Source organism: Melitaea cinxia, chromosome 16 (assembly GCF_905220565.1).
Source record: "Melitaea cinxia chromosome 16, ilMelCinx1.1, whole genome shotgun sequence".
NCBI lineage: Eukaryota > Metazoa > Arthropoda > Insecta > Lepidoptera > Nymphalidae > Melitaea > Melitaea cinxia.
This window is the reverse complement of record NC_059409.1, coordinates 15,172,560-15,190,155: the sequence shown is the minus strand read 5'-3', so window position 1 is coordinate 15,190,155 and position 17,596 is coordinate 15,172,560. Positions and strand designations below refer to the sequence as shown.

At 33.4% G+C, this 17,596-nt stretch overlaps 1 protein-coding gene and 1 non-coding gene across 2 annotated transcripts in view; both read left to right on the top strand.

Annotated features, from left to right (window-relative positions):
- Positions 1 to 12,847, top strand: part of LOC123660980 (dopamine D2-like receptor) — a 74,933-nt gene extending 62,086 nt beyond the window's left edge. Inside the window, exons 7-9 of the mRNA XM_045595995.1 lie at positions 405 to 572; positions 8,217 to 8,395; positions 12,451 to 12,847. Coding sequence (XP_045451951.1) covers positions 405 to 572; positions 8,217 to 8,395; positions 12,451 to 12,662 — 559 coding nt within the window. The 3' untranslated portion in view covers positions 12,663 to 12,847. The remainder of the gene's footprint in view (positions 1 to 404; positions 573 to 8,216; positions 8,396 to 12,450) is intronic.
- On the top strand, positions 3,622 to 3,693 carry Trnap-agg. The gene has a single exon. It is a non-coding gene; the product is annotated as a tRNA-Pro (tRNA).
- Positions 12,848 to 17,596: the final 4,749 nt, after the last annotated feature.

Sequence of the window (17,596 nt, the reverse complement as noted above, 5' to 3'; positions counted from 1 at the left end):
CTTATTTTTTTTCATATTTAAACACGTGACCAAAAAATTGCTGAATTGCTGTCATGGATTTGGAAATGCACAGACTATAAATACAAGCAGCAAGCTCGACTATTAAAATAATATGTATGACACATACAAATATCTATGATGTCAGCGGAATGTTGCTCTGTGTGTTGATAACACAAACCCATCAATAAATCACACGAATAAATTCTCTTATTCAGAATTATAATATTTACGATACACGCACACATACAGCCTACAATCACTAACTAAATTAATTTGATAAAGTGTCTCAAAACAAAGCACATTATTCAACATATTTAAATTGAAAAAAGAAAAAAGGGTGATAACAATATACCAAACTATAGCAGTAATCACGCGTGTTCTCTTAAAATGAACTGTTATTCCAGGATAATGGCAAACCTGGCTTCACCTATCCCAATGATGGACCCTAACACGAACAACGACTCGGGGTATGCGCCATCCAACATGGACGTCGATAAGGAACACACCCCACCCCCCTCCCCGATCAAGGAGGAGAAGAAACAAGAAGAAGTACCAAAGAAACCGGAGTTGAAGTAAGTGTGTAATATGTTCTGCTAGGTGAAGTGATTTTAATAGGACGACTCAGCTTGTAACATACCACTGTTGGACATAGGCCTCTTTCCATATGTAGGAGAAGGGTTAGAGCTTAATCAATCTCACTGCTCCACTGCGGATTGGTGAATATATTCCCTACTATGAGTAACGTTCAAGTCTATAATATGATAAAACAACCGAGGCCAGCTTATCGTGCTCTCCGAGGCACGGTGGGTAGACCCACAAGGGCAGACAGCCAAACAGCCAGGGCAGAAATTTTAGTATAAATACAAACATTCATCCACATCCAGTGACCACGCAGCTCACGACTTAGTGGCATTTTGTTTACTATAATCACATATGTGTATAATTTCGTATTCCTGTAGAACAAAATCTTACCACATTACCAAGTATCAAAGCGGTATTAATGAACTCTATAAACACCAAAATCACAGTACTAAAACATTATGTCACATTGTTAATTGGACATTAACAATTACTTAGATTAAAGAGAGGGTATATCAAAATTATGCTTGATAAGCTCTGCTGGAAACCAGCTCACACTTAAGCTTCAGAATATTTAGTACATATGTCTCAAGACGTAGACTCCAAAGAGAATACAGTACTTATGATTTGATAGGCCTTAAATAAACTAGTGGTAGCCCAGTGTTCGAAATTCGACCATAATTAATTTAAATTATAAGTTTGAACATTAAACAAAAGAGTATATATGCGTGTGTGTGTGTGTGTGTGCGTGTGTGTCAAATACATGGTAGTGTGTGTTATGTATTTTTATGCATACATAATTTAAAAAATTACCATTCTGCACTCCTTCTCTATATAAACTATAAGTGTGCTAAATTTCATACTCCTCCGTCCGCACAATTTACGTTAAAAGGGGTACAGTTTTTGCTTCACGTATTAATAATTATATAGATAAATAAATCTTTATTTTAGGTAACAAATGACAACCATTTTAGATAACAGTGACCTATAGGACAATTCTTCTTGTTTTTCTGCTTTTACATCTTTATAATACCAATAATAATAATAAAAACTCTTTATTGTACACCAAGAGTGAGCAAAATTACAAAAATAAAAACAGGAGATAAGTACAAAAGGCGGCCTTATCGCTAAACCAATATTTCTAACTAACAACGACTTACATAAAAACAAAAAAAAAACCAACTTAATGTTATATTTATACTTCAGGAGATGTCCTTTGAAGGTACATAAATCTATTTAATAAGTAAGTCAAGGCAATCAAATTTTGACACTCAAGTAGTAAATCAGCTATAGACTTTCGGTGACTCAATAATTAAATTTTTCTAAAAGAAGTATTTATTAGGAAAATTTACATGTCTTTCTGTGGCGAGGTGCGTGTAAGATATTATTATATATGCGTGCGTGCGTGCGTGTCTTTTTAACCATTTTAAAAAAAAAGGGGGAGGTTTCTCAATTCGTCCGTATGTATGCGTATATGTAATGCTATAACGGGTGGGAGGTGTAAAGTATCCGAAACGTCGAGCATTTAAAAAAAACCGCGATAAAATCGAATAATAACGAGTGAAATTCAAGTAAACATTACAAAACAATATCTGAACAACTTAAGTTTTACCAAAAAATATTCACCACATTTTTTTTTTTTTTTTTTTTTAATATCAAAAGGCTTTTGATATATACGTTTGGGTCTCTTATAGATATTTTGTAAATTTAAATTTTTAAAATGGTTAATATTTAAATTTGTCGGACTGGAACTCTCATAATCTTGAGACAAACGTGACTGAGCTTGAATTTTATTTGAAATGTTTTTTTTTTTTATAACTCTTATTTAAAAAAATAAAGATGTGACGATAATTTTATTTTATAAGAGTTAGCTTTTTTGACTGTAAATGAAGTTGGAACAATGATTCATGTTGATTATAGCTAAACAATTCAATATTTCTATACAAGCTGATTAATGCTAACATGGATGCTCCTCAGCTTCTATCTTTGTTAAAATATATATTATATATAAATACACCTAAGCGCCTACCGAAAGTCAACAAATACAGGCCTTTTGCTCAAAAACGTGCTAGATCCAATCTGGGGCTGTTTTCTCCTTTAAACAGAGTCACGAAAGCATACAATGCTATTCATAATACCACTGTGTCCGTCAACCACTCAAGCCATGAAATTGATATATTCTCTAATAGTCTGAATTCATTTAGAAAACGTATAGGCTTAAAATATTATAAATTGTAAGCGATAGTTTGTACTTGGAATTCTTGATGTATGTATATAATGTCCTTATAGTTTTGCATTTATCTACGTCTATTGTCAAAAATTCACATTTAAATAATTTTTAATTTTTAATTCAATCTAGCTTATACCGTCTCTTTATATTTTTATTCTCATTTAGTTAAAATAATTAAGTATTAATCAATGTTATTCTAATTAAGTGTTTTATTATATATGTTCTAATAATTGCAATTTAACTCGGTGTTAGTTACTTAGTAATTACTTGTTATGTTAAATTGAAGTAAAAATTGTCTAATTCGCATTGTGGTTTGCACCTGTAATTGAGATGACACTCAACAATCAACATTCTATATTCATGCTACTTTTGATGTATTGGTGTTTATCTTGTTGGTGCAACTAAATAAATAAATAAACAAAATGTTAAAAAAATATATAGTAGACTAGGAACTCGCCAGGAACTTTGTCCCCCTTATATTTTTTTTTTGTGGCATAATAATGATACATACTGAAATAAAATATCGCCTATATTTTAATTTGGACAAAGTTACATATGTGTACAAAATTTAATTGAATTCGGTTGGAAATATCTTGTATTTATTAGTCGAGGTGAAACCAATCATCTGTTGATAAAATCTATCATCAACTTATGTGCTAGATAAACCTTTTTCAACAAGCGTTCAAGCAGGCCTTGTATGTATTATATTGTGTACACATGTACACAACGTGGAAGTGAAAGGAACAATATACAATATTGTGTCGAAGTTAAAATTTCAATTTTATTTTCTTATTTCGAACACAGTAACAAGCGGCTCGTTGGTCTAGGGGTATGATTTTCGCTTAGGGTGCGAGAGGTCCCGGGTTCAAATCCCGGACGAGCCCAATGTTTTTTATTTTTTTATTCTTTTATTTTGTTTTACTATATGGAGTTACGCGAATTTATTACCGTGTCTAACTTTTACTCGCGGCTTCGTTCGTATTGATTTTTTTTTTTAATATCCTATATTACTTTTAATACCTCCAATAATATGTGTACAAAGTTTTTTCGTGTGAAAGCGTAACAAACAAACTTACATTCACAATTATAATGTTAGTAGAGGTTATCTATATTCTATATATATATAAAAGCGAAAGGTCACTCACTCATCACGAAATCTCCGAAACTATAACACCCACAAACTTGAAAGGCAGGTAGGCTCCTCGTCCTTATAAGACGTAGGCATACGCTAAGAACGGATTTAACGAAACTCGACCGCTAAGGGGGTAAAACGGGGGTTGGAAGTTTGTATGAAAGTCCTATATTTTTGAAGTAAGAGACTTGAAATTCAAAATGTAAGCTCTATAGATGGTGAAAAGGTGTCCAAATAATGTATCTTTAGAAATCAATTCCTTTTTAGAGTTAAAACGGGGGATCGTAGGTTGACTCACTGATCACGAAATCTCCGAAACTATAACACTTACAAACATAAAATTTAGCAGTTAGGCTCCTTATAGGGCGTTAACTACCGCTAAGAATGGATTTTACGAAACTCGACCCCTATGAAAAAAGAATCAAAATTGTAATTCAAAAAAAAAAATCGGCATTAAATATGAGGTTTATCAAGGGAGAGAAGATTACTGTCCTCTCCTCGATGTTAGATGAGCAGATCCACTTTTATCACCCTAATAACTGACCTAAAGCTGAGTCACCAGTACATTTATAGCGTTAGTCGATGCTGTAAGATTTTTATAGCTTTTAATACTTTCAATTTTTTTGACTTCATTTTTAATATAACTAGGTTGGCATACAAGCGTACGGCTAGCCTGGTAGTAAGCGATTACCGTAGCTTATAGACGTCTGCGAAAATGAAAGCAGTATTATTTAGCTGTGATCTTCTGTAAGGTCGAGGTACTTCCCCAGTAGAACTGCTCCAGATTTTGAGCAGGATATGTCCTGCTGTGCCCTACTTCAGCTCCTAGGAGTTTTAGAATATGTACACACAAATATTTTATTTTGTCTTTTATCTGCGGAAGACGACCCTTAACCATTTATCTTTTGTCTATGGAGAACAGCCCTTAACCATCTTTTTCTTACCACTTGGCTACTAAGAGCTTTGGAATGACGTGATATGTTATGAAAGAGATTTTGTATACTTGACGCGAATAATATATTATTTCACTTAACTTTCTTATGAAAGTAATTTCAAAAAAAATATGTATTGATGTAAAGTTTTTATTTAATTTGTGTCCTATTGTTACTGTTTATAGGAAATCTTAGTTAAAGAACTTGGGTAGTTGCGAGTCATTCCCATAAGTATAACCGATAACTTGTTGGAAAGACTCAGTGTAATTAATATTCGTAATCAAGATTTAAAAAAAGAGAAGTACATATTAAACGACAACTATTCTAGTGTAGTAATGGATGTTGTCGCATAACTGGGGTCTGGGGTTTGTTTCCCGATCGCAATGTTTGCTTAGTAAAAAAAAAATATTTTCGATGGGTGAGAGTGCCTCGGAGAGCACATAAAGTTGACAGTCCTGGTTATTGTCATAGACACGTTTTTTTAAAGATGGGGAAATGCTATTTACGCACTAGACCTGCCCCCCGAGGGCGACGGGAGTGTGGAGCTTCCAGTTGAATGCCAGACTATCCACTAAAACCACCATCTGTTTTCCGTCGCCACCTTATTGCGGACACCATGGGATCGTATTCTACCACGATACCACCGGTTGTCATAGACACCTACCTGATAGCAATCGTTACTCAAAATAGAGAATATATCTGCCAACACGGGCTAGTCTCTAGATTAAGGGCAGTCAGTTTGAAGTTAGATAGGTTAAGGTATTTTTTTTGTAACGAAATGCTGATAAACACTCAAATTTTGAACTTATTTATTTTTATTTATTTATTTATTTATGCATTAAAAAAACTTAGAACTAACATTACAGTAACCCAATGCGTTAGTTAAGTTTATCACAACAAGTAATTACTTAGATAATTCGACGGCCCTTATTCTAAAGACTTACCCCAAGACGCAGTGGAACAGCCAGCGTGACCTCCGATCATTCTAATAAACGGAGAAAGAATCCAATGTCCAGCTGTGGGATGATATCGATCAATCAATTATTCCACGTTTAAAGTAGTTATTATTACACCTTTATATAAAATTTCAATTTCAATTTTTTTTTATTTCAATGTTAATGTAAAAAAAAAACCAATGGAAAATAAATTTACTGCTGGGTATATAATTAGGCCTCTCTACCCATTTGGGAATAGGATATTTTAAGAATGTATTATAATTTATAAGATACTGATTACATCTATGTGGGTTCAATACCTTCCGACTATTCCCTTTTTTAACCGCCTTGTAAATAATTGTGTTTGCTTGAAAACGAAAAAAAAACCGACTTCATTTACATCGACAAGTAATACAACGTAGGTAAACAGAAAAATAGTCAAGTAAATACGCGTTACCAAAGACTACTCAAAAAGTATTCATCAGATTTCGTCAAATTAAATTAAGCACGAGCTTTCGATTGAAAAGTCTAAAATAATCGAAATCGATCCACCCAGTAAAAAGTTCGAGGTAACATACATTTAAAAATAGAATCGAATTGTGAACCTCCTTCTTTTTAACTGACTCCAAAAAAAGGATGATAGATTAAAGATGATAATGGAAAGTTTGCCTTGCGGTCCCTGTTACATTAAAACGATCTCAAAGCAAAATTACAAAGAATCAGACGATATACAAAACCTCTCGCGAACGACGTAAATAATTACACACGAATAAGCCTCTTTATAATTAGAATACAAATTTATAAAACGGTTTATTAAATAACCTTTTTTAATAAACCTCCTTCAATATCATTTAATCTGTGCTCTCAACGAGAAAGTGTTAAAACGTTTATTTAACAAAAAACATTAATCAAATAAATATCACGATTCTAAAACCAATTAATATGCTAAATTGTTTAAATCCAAACAACGAGTGATATAAATATAAGCTATTTATATAATAAGTCGACGCGGTTGCGTTGAAATGTCGTGTTTTGTCACATTTTTAACGGACTTAAAATAATTTTGTTTGTAAACCGACGCATATGACTGTTGAGAAGAGTGGCAATAAATTCAATAGTAAAAACTGTCAATACATTACTTGACCATTATGAATTCAGTCATAATATACCCTGCATAAAACAGCGCTAATAAACCTATAATTATTATTATTATAATATAAAATGTAACAACAAAAAGTTTATAACGCTAAATAATTCATTTGTTTTTCAGTTTAAATTTACGTACAAGATTACAAGAACCGTTTTGACGTTAGAAGTTATAATTATAGTATAATTATACTTATCATTTTAATTCGAACCTAATTGGTAGGAAGCCTCTACCACGTAATTTATTCGTAATTATAATGAATATTATGTTATATTAGCTGAGGTGAAATTAATAATTTTGTCATTAATCGTATTAATGGATTTTTAATGAATTTCGGTACATATACGTAATTTCAATATTTGAACGTCAAAAAGTATCAATTAATTTTTGTCATAATTAATTTTAAATATATTAACTGTTAAAATTATAATTTATATTAATATGCTGCATACGCATTTACACCGAATTAAAAGATACTATAGTTTGTAGAACTACCCACCTTATTTTTGATTACTTAAATGAGCTGTATTCAAACTTAACACTCCGGAAAAATCTCTGCGATTTTTGGAGTGTATTACTAACTAGTAATTTTTTTAATGTAAAATGAGTTTGAATAAAAAAAAATAATAATTTTATCTGTTGAGTAATAATGAGGATTGTTGAGTTTATTGACGGTTCTTCTCAACAGAATCTACATTTCGAATGGACGGTAGCTTTCTATTAATAATACTTAGTGAATTGAAAACTAATAATGAACTTAGTTTGTTAAATGACAATTTAAAAGACCTTTTGAAACTCTTAAATATAGTAAATTTTAAATTTCTTTGATTCAAATATGACATATTTTTCCAATGAATGATGGATTTTATATAAAATCCCGACGAATGTTCTAAGCCCTTGAAATTCGGTTAGTCCGGATATATCCGGATGGCGTCAAGGCTGTGTAACAGATGGCTCAAATTTTCCTGACGAGTTATCACGTACTTGCAATTCCCATATTTCACAGAAATCTTTTTCGAAATTATTAATTTAAATATTATTTGTAACTGTATTCCTTACCAATCCTTCATTAGAGGTACCTATGTATGGTTAATGATTCAGCCCTTAACATCCCACTGCTGGGCATAGGCTTCTTTCTCCATGTAGAAGAAAGATTGCCGATTAATCCACCACACTGTTCAACTGTGGTTTGGCAGATATTTTGACGTAAAATCTGTTAAACAATCTATATATAATTATTAATTATTTTTTATCTTCGCAGAAAGAAGCTCAGTCGTATCAGCAACAGTTCGTTAATCTCAACGCCAAGGAGGAGATTCAGGAGTGCAGCGTCCGCAGCGAGATTTACAATATTCAGAGCGAACAGAGCTGGGAAACTGAGGGCAAAATCTTTTGCAAAGAAGGAGAAAAAGGCGACGCAAACTTTGGCTATCGTTCTTGGTGAGATATATTTCGTTTTTTTATTTACATATATTTTAATATTTTAACTGAGGTAGGGCACAGCAGGTATTTCCTGTTCAAAATATGGAGCAGCCCGACTGGGGTAGTACCTCGACCTTACAGAAGGTTACAGCAAAAAAATCTGTTTTCAAGCAGTGTTGTGTAACTATTGGTGAGTAAGACTCCTTAGAGCTAGGGGATTGGGGGATGCTTCTGGTGTTGCAAGCGTCTATAAGCTACGGTAATCGCTTACCACGCTTGTTTGCCGATCTACTTATACAAAAAAAAACTCTCTGATCTGATGAATTTTCTAATGCCATAAATTTTTTTCATACAAACCTTACTCTCGCAATACCGAACACAAAAAAGTGTGTGCCAGCTCCCGACTGGAGTTTACTCCTTTAGATCGACTGTCTAAATAGGCACAAAAAGACTTTACAAAAGATCAATACCATATCAAATGGTAAATAAACGAATCAATTACCGCCATCTATCGGCGTTATTAGAAAACGTCGTTGCGCCAGCGATTTTGCATGCCATAATTCAAAAATAAACAACAAAACTACTAACCGTATCGAGTGGGATATTAAAGAACTTGATTAGCTGATTTCAAATATAAGTACATATATTTGTTACCTTTAAATTCAATGCTAAAAAAATTATCCATATTTTCTTACGCCTCGCTGTCACTGTGTATTGTTTAAAGCTATGCAAAATTTCTTTAAAAATTATAATTTAAACCCGAGTCACACGTATATGTGAGGGTGAAATTTCACAACGTCTACGAAAACTTAGCTCAGTAAGCATCAGAGTGCCTAGTGCGAGTTTTGTTCTCCGTCTCGCAATAACGGGCGTAAATTTTAACTTCATTTTGTATGGGAAATTCGGGATTTCAACCTAGTTCTTGCGTTTGCCGCTAGATGACTCTGTATCGATTGTATCGTATACTATTCTTTATCGTCTAGGCTGCAATGTTCAAATTCGCATGCAAAATAATCTTCACGTATAAACGCGTTTCTCTCATGTTTCTGTAAATAAAACTCGCACTAGGCACTCTGAACTCTCCGCGATGATAAACTAAAAAGTCTGTAATAAAAATTAATTATTAAAAAAACAACTGCTTTATTGTTAAGAGTATTCAGTGCATCGTGTTATTATCATATTCCTTTCGATACTTTCATAAAGTACAAATATTTTAGTGTATTAATAATAGTACCTGGGTGAACGAGCAGGGCTCGGTATTTTTAGTAAATCCTGTTTTTTGGAAATCATATTTAAATATGAACTACATATTGATAAAATATGAATAATATTTTCCAATTTTACCGACATAATAATAAAAAATATGTACTAGTAGGAGGCATAGGATTTGAACCGTGATCTTGCGGAGCGATCTCGACCGGCCAGTTTTCTATCTGAGCTAATACAACCTCATTACCAATTGCGAAATTTACCTTAGTATTCTAACGATATTGTAGCCATTTTTTCATTGCCTAAAAACAGAGATAAAACGACATTTTCTAAAAATAAATCCTAGCTGTATCGATTTATCGCCCCCGAAATTCCCTGCATACTGAATTTCATGAAAATCGTTGGAGCCGTTTCCGAGATTCAGATTAGAATTGCTCGTTTATCAGTAGAATCAGTGTCTTGTAGAACTTTTTTGTCCCCGTTTGTTGTAGAACTCGTTTTTTTTGTGCTTTATCAACTTTTCTTATTTCCACTTCAATATTTAATTATTAAAAGCCAGTAAACACCAAAGCCTTACACGTTCAGTCTAATAATAAGGGCCAATAAATGCAGATCATCCATTGTAAATTTGATCTTGGGTTCCGACATTATTGAGAAAGGTTTTTGTAGTCTTGTTACGTACAACCATCACAAGGGAACAAGAATCCCTACTTTGGAAAATGTACACTTCCAAGAAATACTATGCCAACGGAATGTTGAATGCTTTCTGGTTTTAGGGAAACTTCGCTTATAGAATGCTTGTCTTAATAGTATGCTTTTACCTATTGATTACAAACTGATTGATAGGTTTAATTACTTGCAGTTCCTGTAAAGCTTACTAAGATTGTTTAAGTAAAGTAGCGGTTACCGACGTTTTTTGACACGATAACGTCTAATTAATAGATGAACGCCGACGGCATGCACGAAAAAGGATGATTCATTGCGTTACGCCCATTGTCCCGTTACGCTCAGTGATAGTATATGGAATATAGATAGATGCGACTATCTCTCGATTGGTATAGTACATCCGAGGAGATGTTTTGTTATGGCGTTGTCACGTTAAACTATCGTCCGTAAACTTACTTTAACCAACTTTACAGACAAGCCAATTTATTGTTATAATGGAATCTTTACACTTTCGATTCATCAAGATATATGACATTAGTTAAAATAATTCTCTTACTTTGTAAACACTTTTTAATCCCTTCAATGAGTTATTAATAAAAGATAATATTAAAGAAAAAAGGGATTACAAAGCGATCCTTTTAAGACAATCAAAATATATCCCCGTTTTAATCAATCAAATTAGTCTGTGGCCGTCACGTAAATTTTCTTACCTTTCGTAATTTACAATTCATTTAATTAATTCAACAATTTCATTCTTTTTATGCCATGAAGCAGGAATTCGTTATTACTTTGTAATATCTGTCTTTTGCTACGTTTTAACTACGTAAATCAGATCGATATATCTATTGGTTAGATTTTTATAATTTGAAAACCCAACTAAAATTCTCCATTCGACTGTATTTTTATGTATGTTTACTCATAGCTTTTTACTATACCTCTATAGTAGATAGATAGGTGGTGCTTGTCGTGTGGGGTACTATTTAAATTTAATTGAGAATTTACGAGTACTTTTTGAGTTACCACTAATAAATGCGTATATACTTGACTATTTTTTCATCTACCTACGTTGTATTACTGGTCGATGGATTGAAGTCATTTTTTAGGGTTCCGTGCCTCAAAAAGAAAAAAACGGAACCCTTATAGGATCACTTTGTTGTCCGTCTGTCTATCAAGACCCTTTTTCTCAGGAACGCGTAAAGGTATGAAGCTGAAATTTTTATCAAATACTCAGGTCTACTGTCTCTTAAAGCTGTGAAAAAAATCAAACTTCTAAGCCAACGCAATCAAAAGATACAGCTGTTTATGCTGCAAATTTTCTACAAGGAATCAAAACCTACAGGGTACTCCCCGTGAACTCAGAATCTTGAAATTTAGTACGAAGCAATTTCTTATAGCGATAGATAAAGGAAAAATTGCGAAAAACATAAAATTTTAGTTACATCATATAATAAAATATTTTAAATAATTTTGTTTGTACGGAACCCTCGGTGCGCGAGTCCGACTCGCACTTGACCGTTTTTTCTGTCTGCGAGCAAACACAATTACTTTTCGATAATAATTTTAAGGAATAAATGACGACACATTAGAACATGGTCATAGCACCTGGCTGGTGGTAGTGTTGGCGAGATCGATCCCCACATAAGACAAATGTTTTTATAGGTCACATAAATGTTTGTCGTGGTCTGGGCGTTTGTGCTTACGTTATATGTTCAAAGCATTCTACCGATACCGACTTATCTCAAAAATATCTTTAAATTACTTGTAAAAAATATTTCAATTTAATTTTTGAATATGTTATCAATTAAAATTTGAGATTAGATGTGAAATGATTCTCATTTCATCTTCTTGTTTCTCAGCGTGTTAAAGATCATTGTAGTGTAGTCACAGTATAATAAAATCACAGCTAAATAAAACTGCTTACAAGCAGTGTTGTGTTCATGTGGTGAGTAAGGTGACCAGAGTTCTGGGGTGATTGGGGGCAGGGTCGACATCGTGTTTACGATTTTGCTGGTGTTGCAGGCGTCTAACGCAAGGCAAATAAGCTAGGGTAATTTCTTATAATCAGATGAGCAGCCCTTGTTTGCGGACTCCGGTGTAAAAAAAACCATTAAATTAGAATACTTACCCAATACTTTACCAATTTTCTAATTAAATATCGTGAAGAAAATCACATATTCCTAAATGTTTTTTTTTCGCAGGCGTCTTCCTGTTCTGCTGGGCACCTTTCTTCACCTGCTCCGTCTTGGACGCGATTTGCACCAAATTCGGCTTCAACCACTCCCCAGGAGTCACGGTCTTTATCCTGACCACTTGGCTGGGTTATATCAACTCCTTCCTCAACCCAGTTATTTACACCATCTTCAACCCTGAGTTCAGGAAGGCGTTCAGAAAAATCCTTCACTGCTCCTAGCGCGAGGATTTTTACGTAGTATACACATAATAGTTTGATATTGGTCGGTTGTGTATGTTAGCGATATGTGTAAATAAAAGATTTATTTTAATTTTCAATATAATTACTGTTAATGTGTAGCTTTTAATGTATCATATTATGTATAGGTGTTATAAATGTATATGTATATGTATACTAGATGATCCTACAAAAGTTGTTTTACCATATATGTTATTAACTCCCTTAACCCCCCCCCCCGCCCCTATAACTTAAGAGTATTAAAAAATAGATATTGGCCGATTCTTAGACCTACCTGATGTGCACGCGAAATCTCATAATCGGTCCAACCGTTTCGGAGAAGTATGATAACTAACATTGTGACATAGAATTTTATATATAAGATATTCATTCATTTAATATGATGAATAAAATTAACTATGTTGTGTAGATTGATTATTTTGAATTGTGTTTCTTTCTATTTCTTTTGAATTGTCATATACTATTTTTCATAAAAACTTATCGTTTAAAATATACTTATATAATAACGAGATTCAATGCACAAATTAATATTTTTTTATAATTAGCTGTGCCCCGCGGTTAGTCTCGCGTTCCTTGCCAAATGGTCTATCAAACACAAAAATAATTTTTCAAATCGAACCAGTAGTTCCTGAGATTAGTGCTTTCAAACAAACAAACTCTTCAGCTTTATAATATTAGTATAGATTGTGTTTTTATTAAAAATAAAAAATAAACGTATTTTGGTGTAACTAAAATGTACGAACGAATAAATATTAAATGTATTACATGTTCAAATTGTAAATGTTAAAATAAATGTAAAACCTATATTGTATAATAAGATTATAGCATTTTAATTTCAAGAGATGATCAGATTAGCGCGACTGTTGATGTAGATGTGGACAAAGCATAATAGTCTGCAGATTGGTTTTAAAAAGCTTGTAGCAAAATAAAATTAGCTCTCATTGTGCATTTGTGTTCATTAAAGACAAGTTGATACAACTGTTTCATTGAAAAACGTTGCAAGCTGCTACGTTCTACTAATTCATCTGTATTATAATTCTGAATCAAATATTTTGATTCAGTCTGTAACACCCCACTGCTGGGCATAGGCCTCTTTCTCCGAGTAGGAGAAGGATCAGAGCTTAATCCATCACGCTGCTCCACTGCGCGTTGGCGTAAAATATATCCTTACTATGAGTAACGATCGCAATCAAGTGTAGATGGTAACAACCGGGACCGACCGCTTAACGGACTCTCCGAGGCATAGTGGAGAGACCCACAACAGATATCTAAACCGGGAATAAATACTTATACAAATACAAATATCCATCCCGAACGGGAATCGAACCTGTAAATTCACTTTCAGTGTTTAAGTTAGTCGTGTTATAAGGCGACCTGTCAAAAAAAACTACAAACAAGCATAAGTGTCCTGTTCGATCTCCGACAGTAGAATTAATTTCAATTTGTTTTATTAATTTGAATTTTATTTCAACTGGAAGTCCGAGGCGTTATTTTTTTTATTTTTTATTTTTTTCATAAAACGAACGTCGTATACAAAGGTACAGTCTTAATCAGATAGCGTACTCAATGGTAGCCTACAATACCAAAAGTCCGACCCACCCCAATCCTCAGGGTACCTTACTAACCACAGGAGCAGTATTGTTTGGCTGTGATTTTCTGTAAGGTTGAGAATACTTCCACAGTCGGGCTGCTTGACAAATTTCGAAGATTTTTTCTGCTATACGCTACTTTAATAGATTTAAGTTGACTTTAAATCATAACACATTTTTCTAAGTGTAAATGTTATAAAGCATGAAAATATATGTACTAAGAAATTTTCATTACTTATCACTTATTAAATTTTCATTTACGGTTGTGAAATTAATCCTTGGAAAGCTTTAAATACATTTTAAGACGAATTATTTAATTATTTCGATCGATAATTTACTTTTGTCCAAATATGTAAAAATTAAATTATAAATTTAGTAATAGAAGTAAAAAAACTATTTTATCATTGATGTAGTATTAAAGTAATGTGTAAATAAATGTATAATTAAAGAAATATAATTGATGTTGAAATACTTACTTCTGCATTTTTTATTCTCAATAAAATATGAGCTTATTGTTTCATTCATTTTATCAACCGACTTCAAAAAAGGAGGAGGTTTTCGATTCGATTGTATCTTTTTAACAGTTCAAAAAGAAGGAGACTACTCATTTCGACCGTATATATACACATATGTATATATATTTTTATGTATGTTCCGGGATAACTTCGTCGTTTATGAACCGATTTTGATAATTCTTTTTTTTTTTGTTGGAAAGGAGATATCACTGCTGTGGTACCATGATAAAGAAACTAGGATCTGATGATGGGATCCAAGAGAAATCGAAGGAAACTCTCGAAAATCCACATAACTTTTTACTGGGTGTAGCGATTTTGATTATTTTTAATTTAATCGAATGCCGATGTTTATCATGTAGTCACATTTAAATTTCATTGAGATCCGATTACAACTTTTGGAGTAATCTTTGATAATGCGTATTTACTTGACTAATTTTTCGTCTACCTTCGTTGTATCACTTGTCGATGTAATTGAAGTCGGTTTTTTTTTCGTTTGCCTGCAAACACAATTAGGTATGTATATTCAACATGCCTTAGTTGAAAGAATACAACGTTGTGTACTTTAACCTTATTGTCTTTTGAAATGAATAGTAAAAATAGTCAAGTAAGTCCACGTTATCAAAGATTACTCAAAAAGTAGTCATCAGATCTCGATCAAATTTAAATGGGACACAAGACATGCATCAGCTTTCGATTAAAAAAGAATTATCGAAATCGGTCCAGTAAAAAAATACAGTCGAATTGAGAACCTCCACCTTTTTTGGAAGTTGGTTAAAACCTCTATAAATCATTACTCACCAGCGTCACAGCTGTTACTTTGTTCCACATGACTCGTCCATATTTTTTTGTTATACAGCGTGCCTTATATCATTTCTTAAGATGTACGATCCAATAATCGAAATTTAACGCGCTTTTAACCAAGTGCTGCATCAAGTGATGAATGCATTTCCTCCAAAAACAAGTGTGCTTTAGACCACACGACCGAAGTAAAATTTTCTTTGCTTTTCTGGGCTGCACAATAGGCCTGTACTGTGTCTTAGACATACGAAACGTAACTGGCTTTGAGAGGAAGAGAGAAAGAAAATGTGTGCTCGCACCTCTCTCACTCTTGCTTCACTCGCCTTGCCTGACTACACTTTTTGTAATGGTCTTGTCACGCCTTCACCAGCTTAGTCCCCAAGTCAAGCGAGCTTAAAAAAAATTTTACTTCAATAAACCCTTTGTTCTGCGTGAGGGGTAAAAAATTTAAAGCTGTGTAATAGGGTGCTATGCAAATATATCAGTCATATTACTCCTAAAATTTCACAAAATAGTCTTAAAGGAAATCTTAATCAACCGTTTGATATAAACTTGCCTTTTTCTATTTCGTCGTCAAACAAAATTCCAAACGAATCCGTTTTGCCTTTACCAACGAGCCTTTTGAGCTAATTCTCGAACTTTCGTCCGTATTTTTCCTGCTTATAATTACTTTCATATGTCAAAGCGACTCTTGTCAGATTTGCCTTCTGTGATTAAGTGAGAGAGGCTTTGTCTAGCCGATGTTTTTGTGACTTTGATGATATCAAGGTCAAAGCGATTACCTTAATTATTTTTTAGAGAATGACATCAAGAACTCAGCATCTCTCATTAATGCCACTCTGGGTAATTCCACAGATAATCAACGAGGCATTCTTGTACCTGTCAGCTAAGCATAATTATGACTAGCGCTAATCGTTAAATATACGTAGGTAATTATTCCGTAAATCTTAAAACTGACTGACAGGGAGTCAGCCAATGAGTAAAATTACATCACACCTATCTAAAATATAATGATTTTTATTTCTTTATTATTATTATTTTTGATGTCACTAGGTCGGCAAACAAGCGTACGGCTCACCTGATGATAAGAGATTACCGTAGCTTATAGACGCCTGCAACACCAGAATCATCGCAAGCTCATTGCCGACCCAATCCCCAATCCCCCCCAGGAGCTCTGGTCACCTTACTCACCAACAGGAACACAATACTGCTTGAAAACAGTATTATTTAGCTGTGATCTTCTATAAGGTCGAGGTCCTACCCCAGTCGGGCTGCTCCAGATTTTGAGCAGAAAATTCCTGCTGTGCCCCTACCTCAGTTATATTATATAATGATAACTTTACCAAATCACACGTAGGGTTGCCTTAATTTTAATGGACTCGTATTCTACAGTTAGTATACCCACGTGTAGATTTTAGTTAAATTCCAAAAGCCGTATTAAAAGCTCAAGTTCCATATGATTAGTTTTTCTAATCTAGAAAAAGACTGTCCGATATGTAAATTTCACCGAGCATTCGTACTTCGTCAACACAGGATTCGACTGAAAACTTAATACTGTGAAAGAATAAGAGATATGTTTGCAAAAGAAAAGAAACCATGCTATCGTTAACACACGAAACAAAATAACGTAAGTGACAAGTAAATAATTGTGTTTGCTGCAAACGAAAAAAAAAACCGACTTCAATTACATCGACGAGTAATACAACGTAGATCGACGAAAAAATAGTCCAGTAACTACGCATTATCAAAGATTACTCCAAAAATTGTAATCAGATCTCGATGAAATTTAAATGTGACCACATGATAAACATCAGCTTTCGATTAAATTAAAAATTATTAAAATCGATACACCCAGTAAAAAGTTATTGCGGATTTTCAAGGGTTTCCTTCGATTTCTCTAGGATCCCATCATAAGATCCTAGTTTCTTTATTACGGTACTAAACTAGGAATATCTTCTTTCCAACAAAAAAAGAATTATCAAAATCGGTATACCCAGTAAAAAGTTATTGCGGA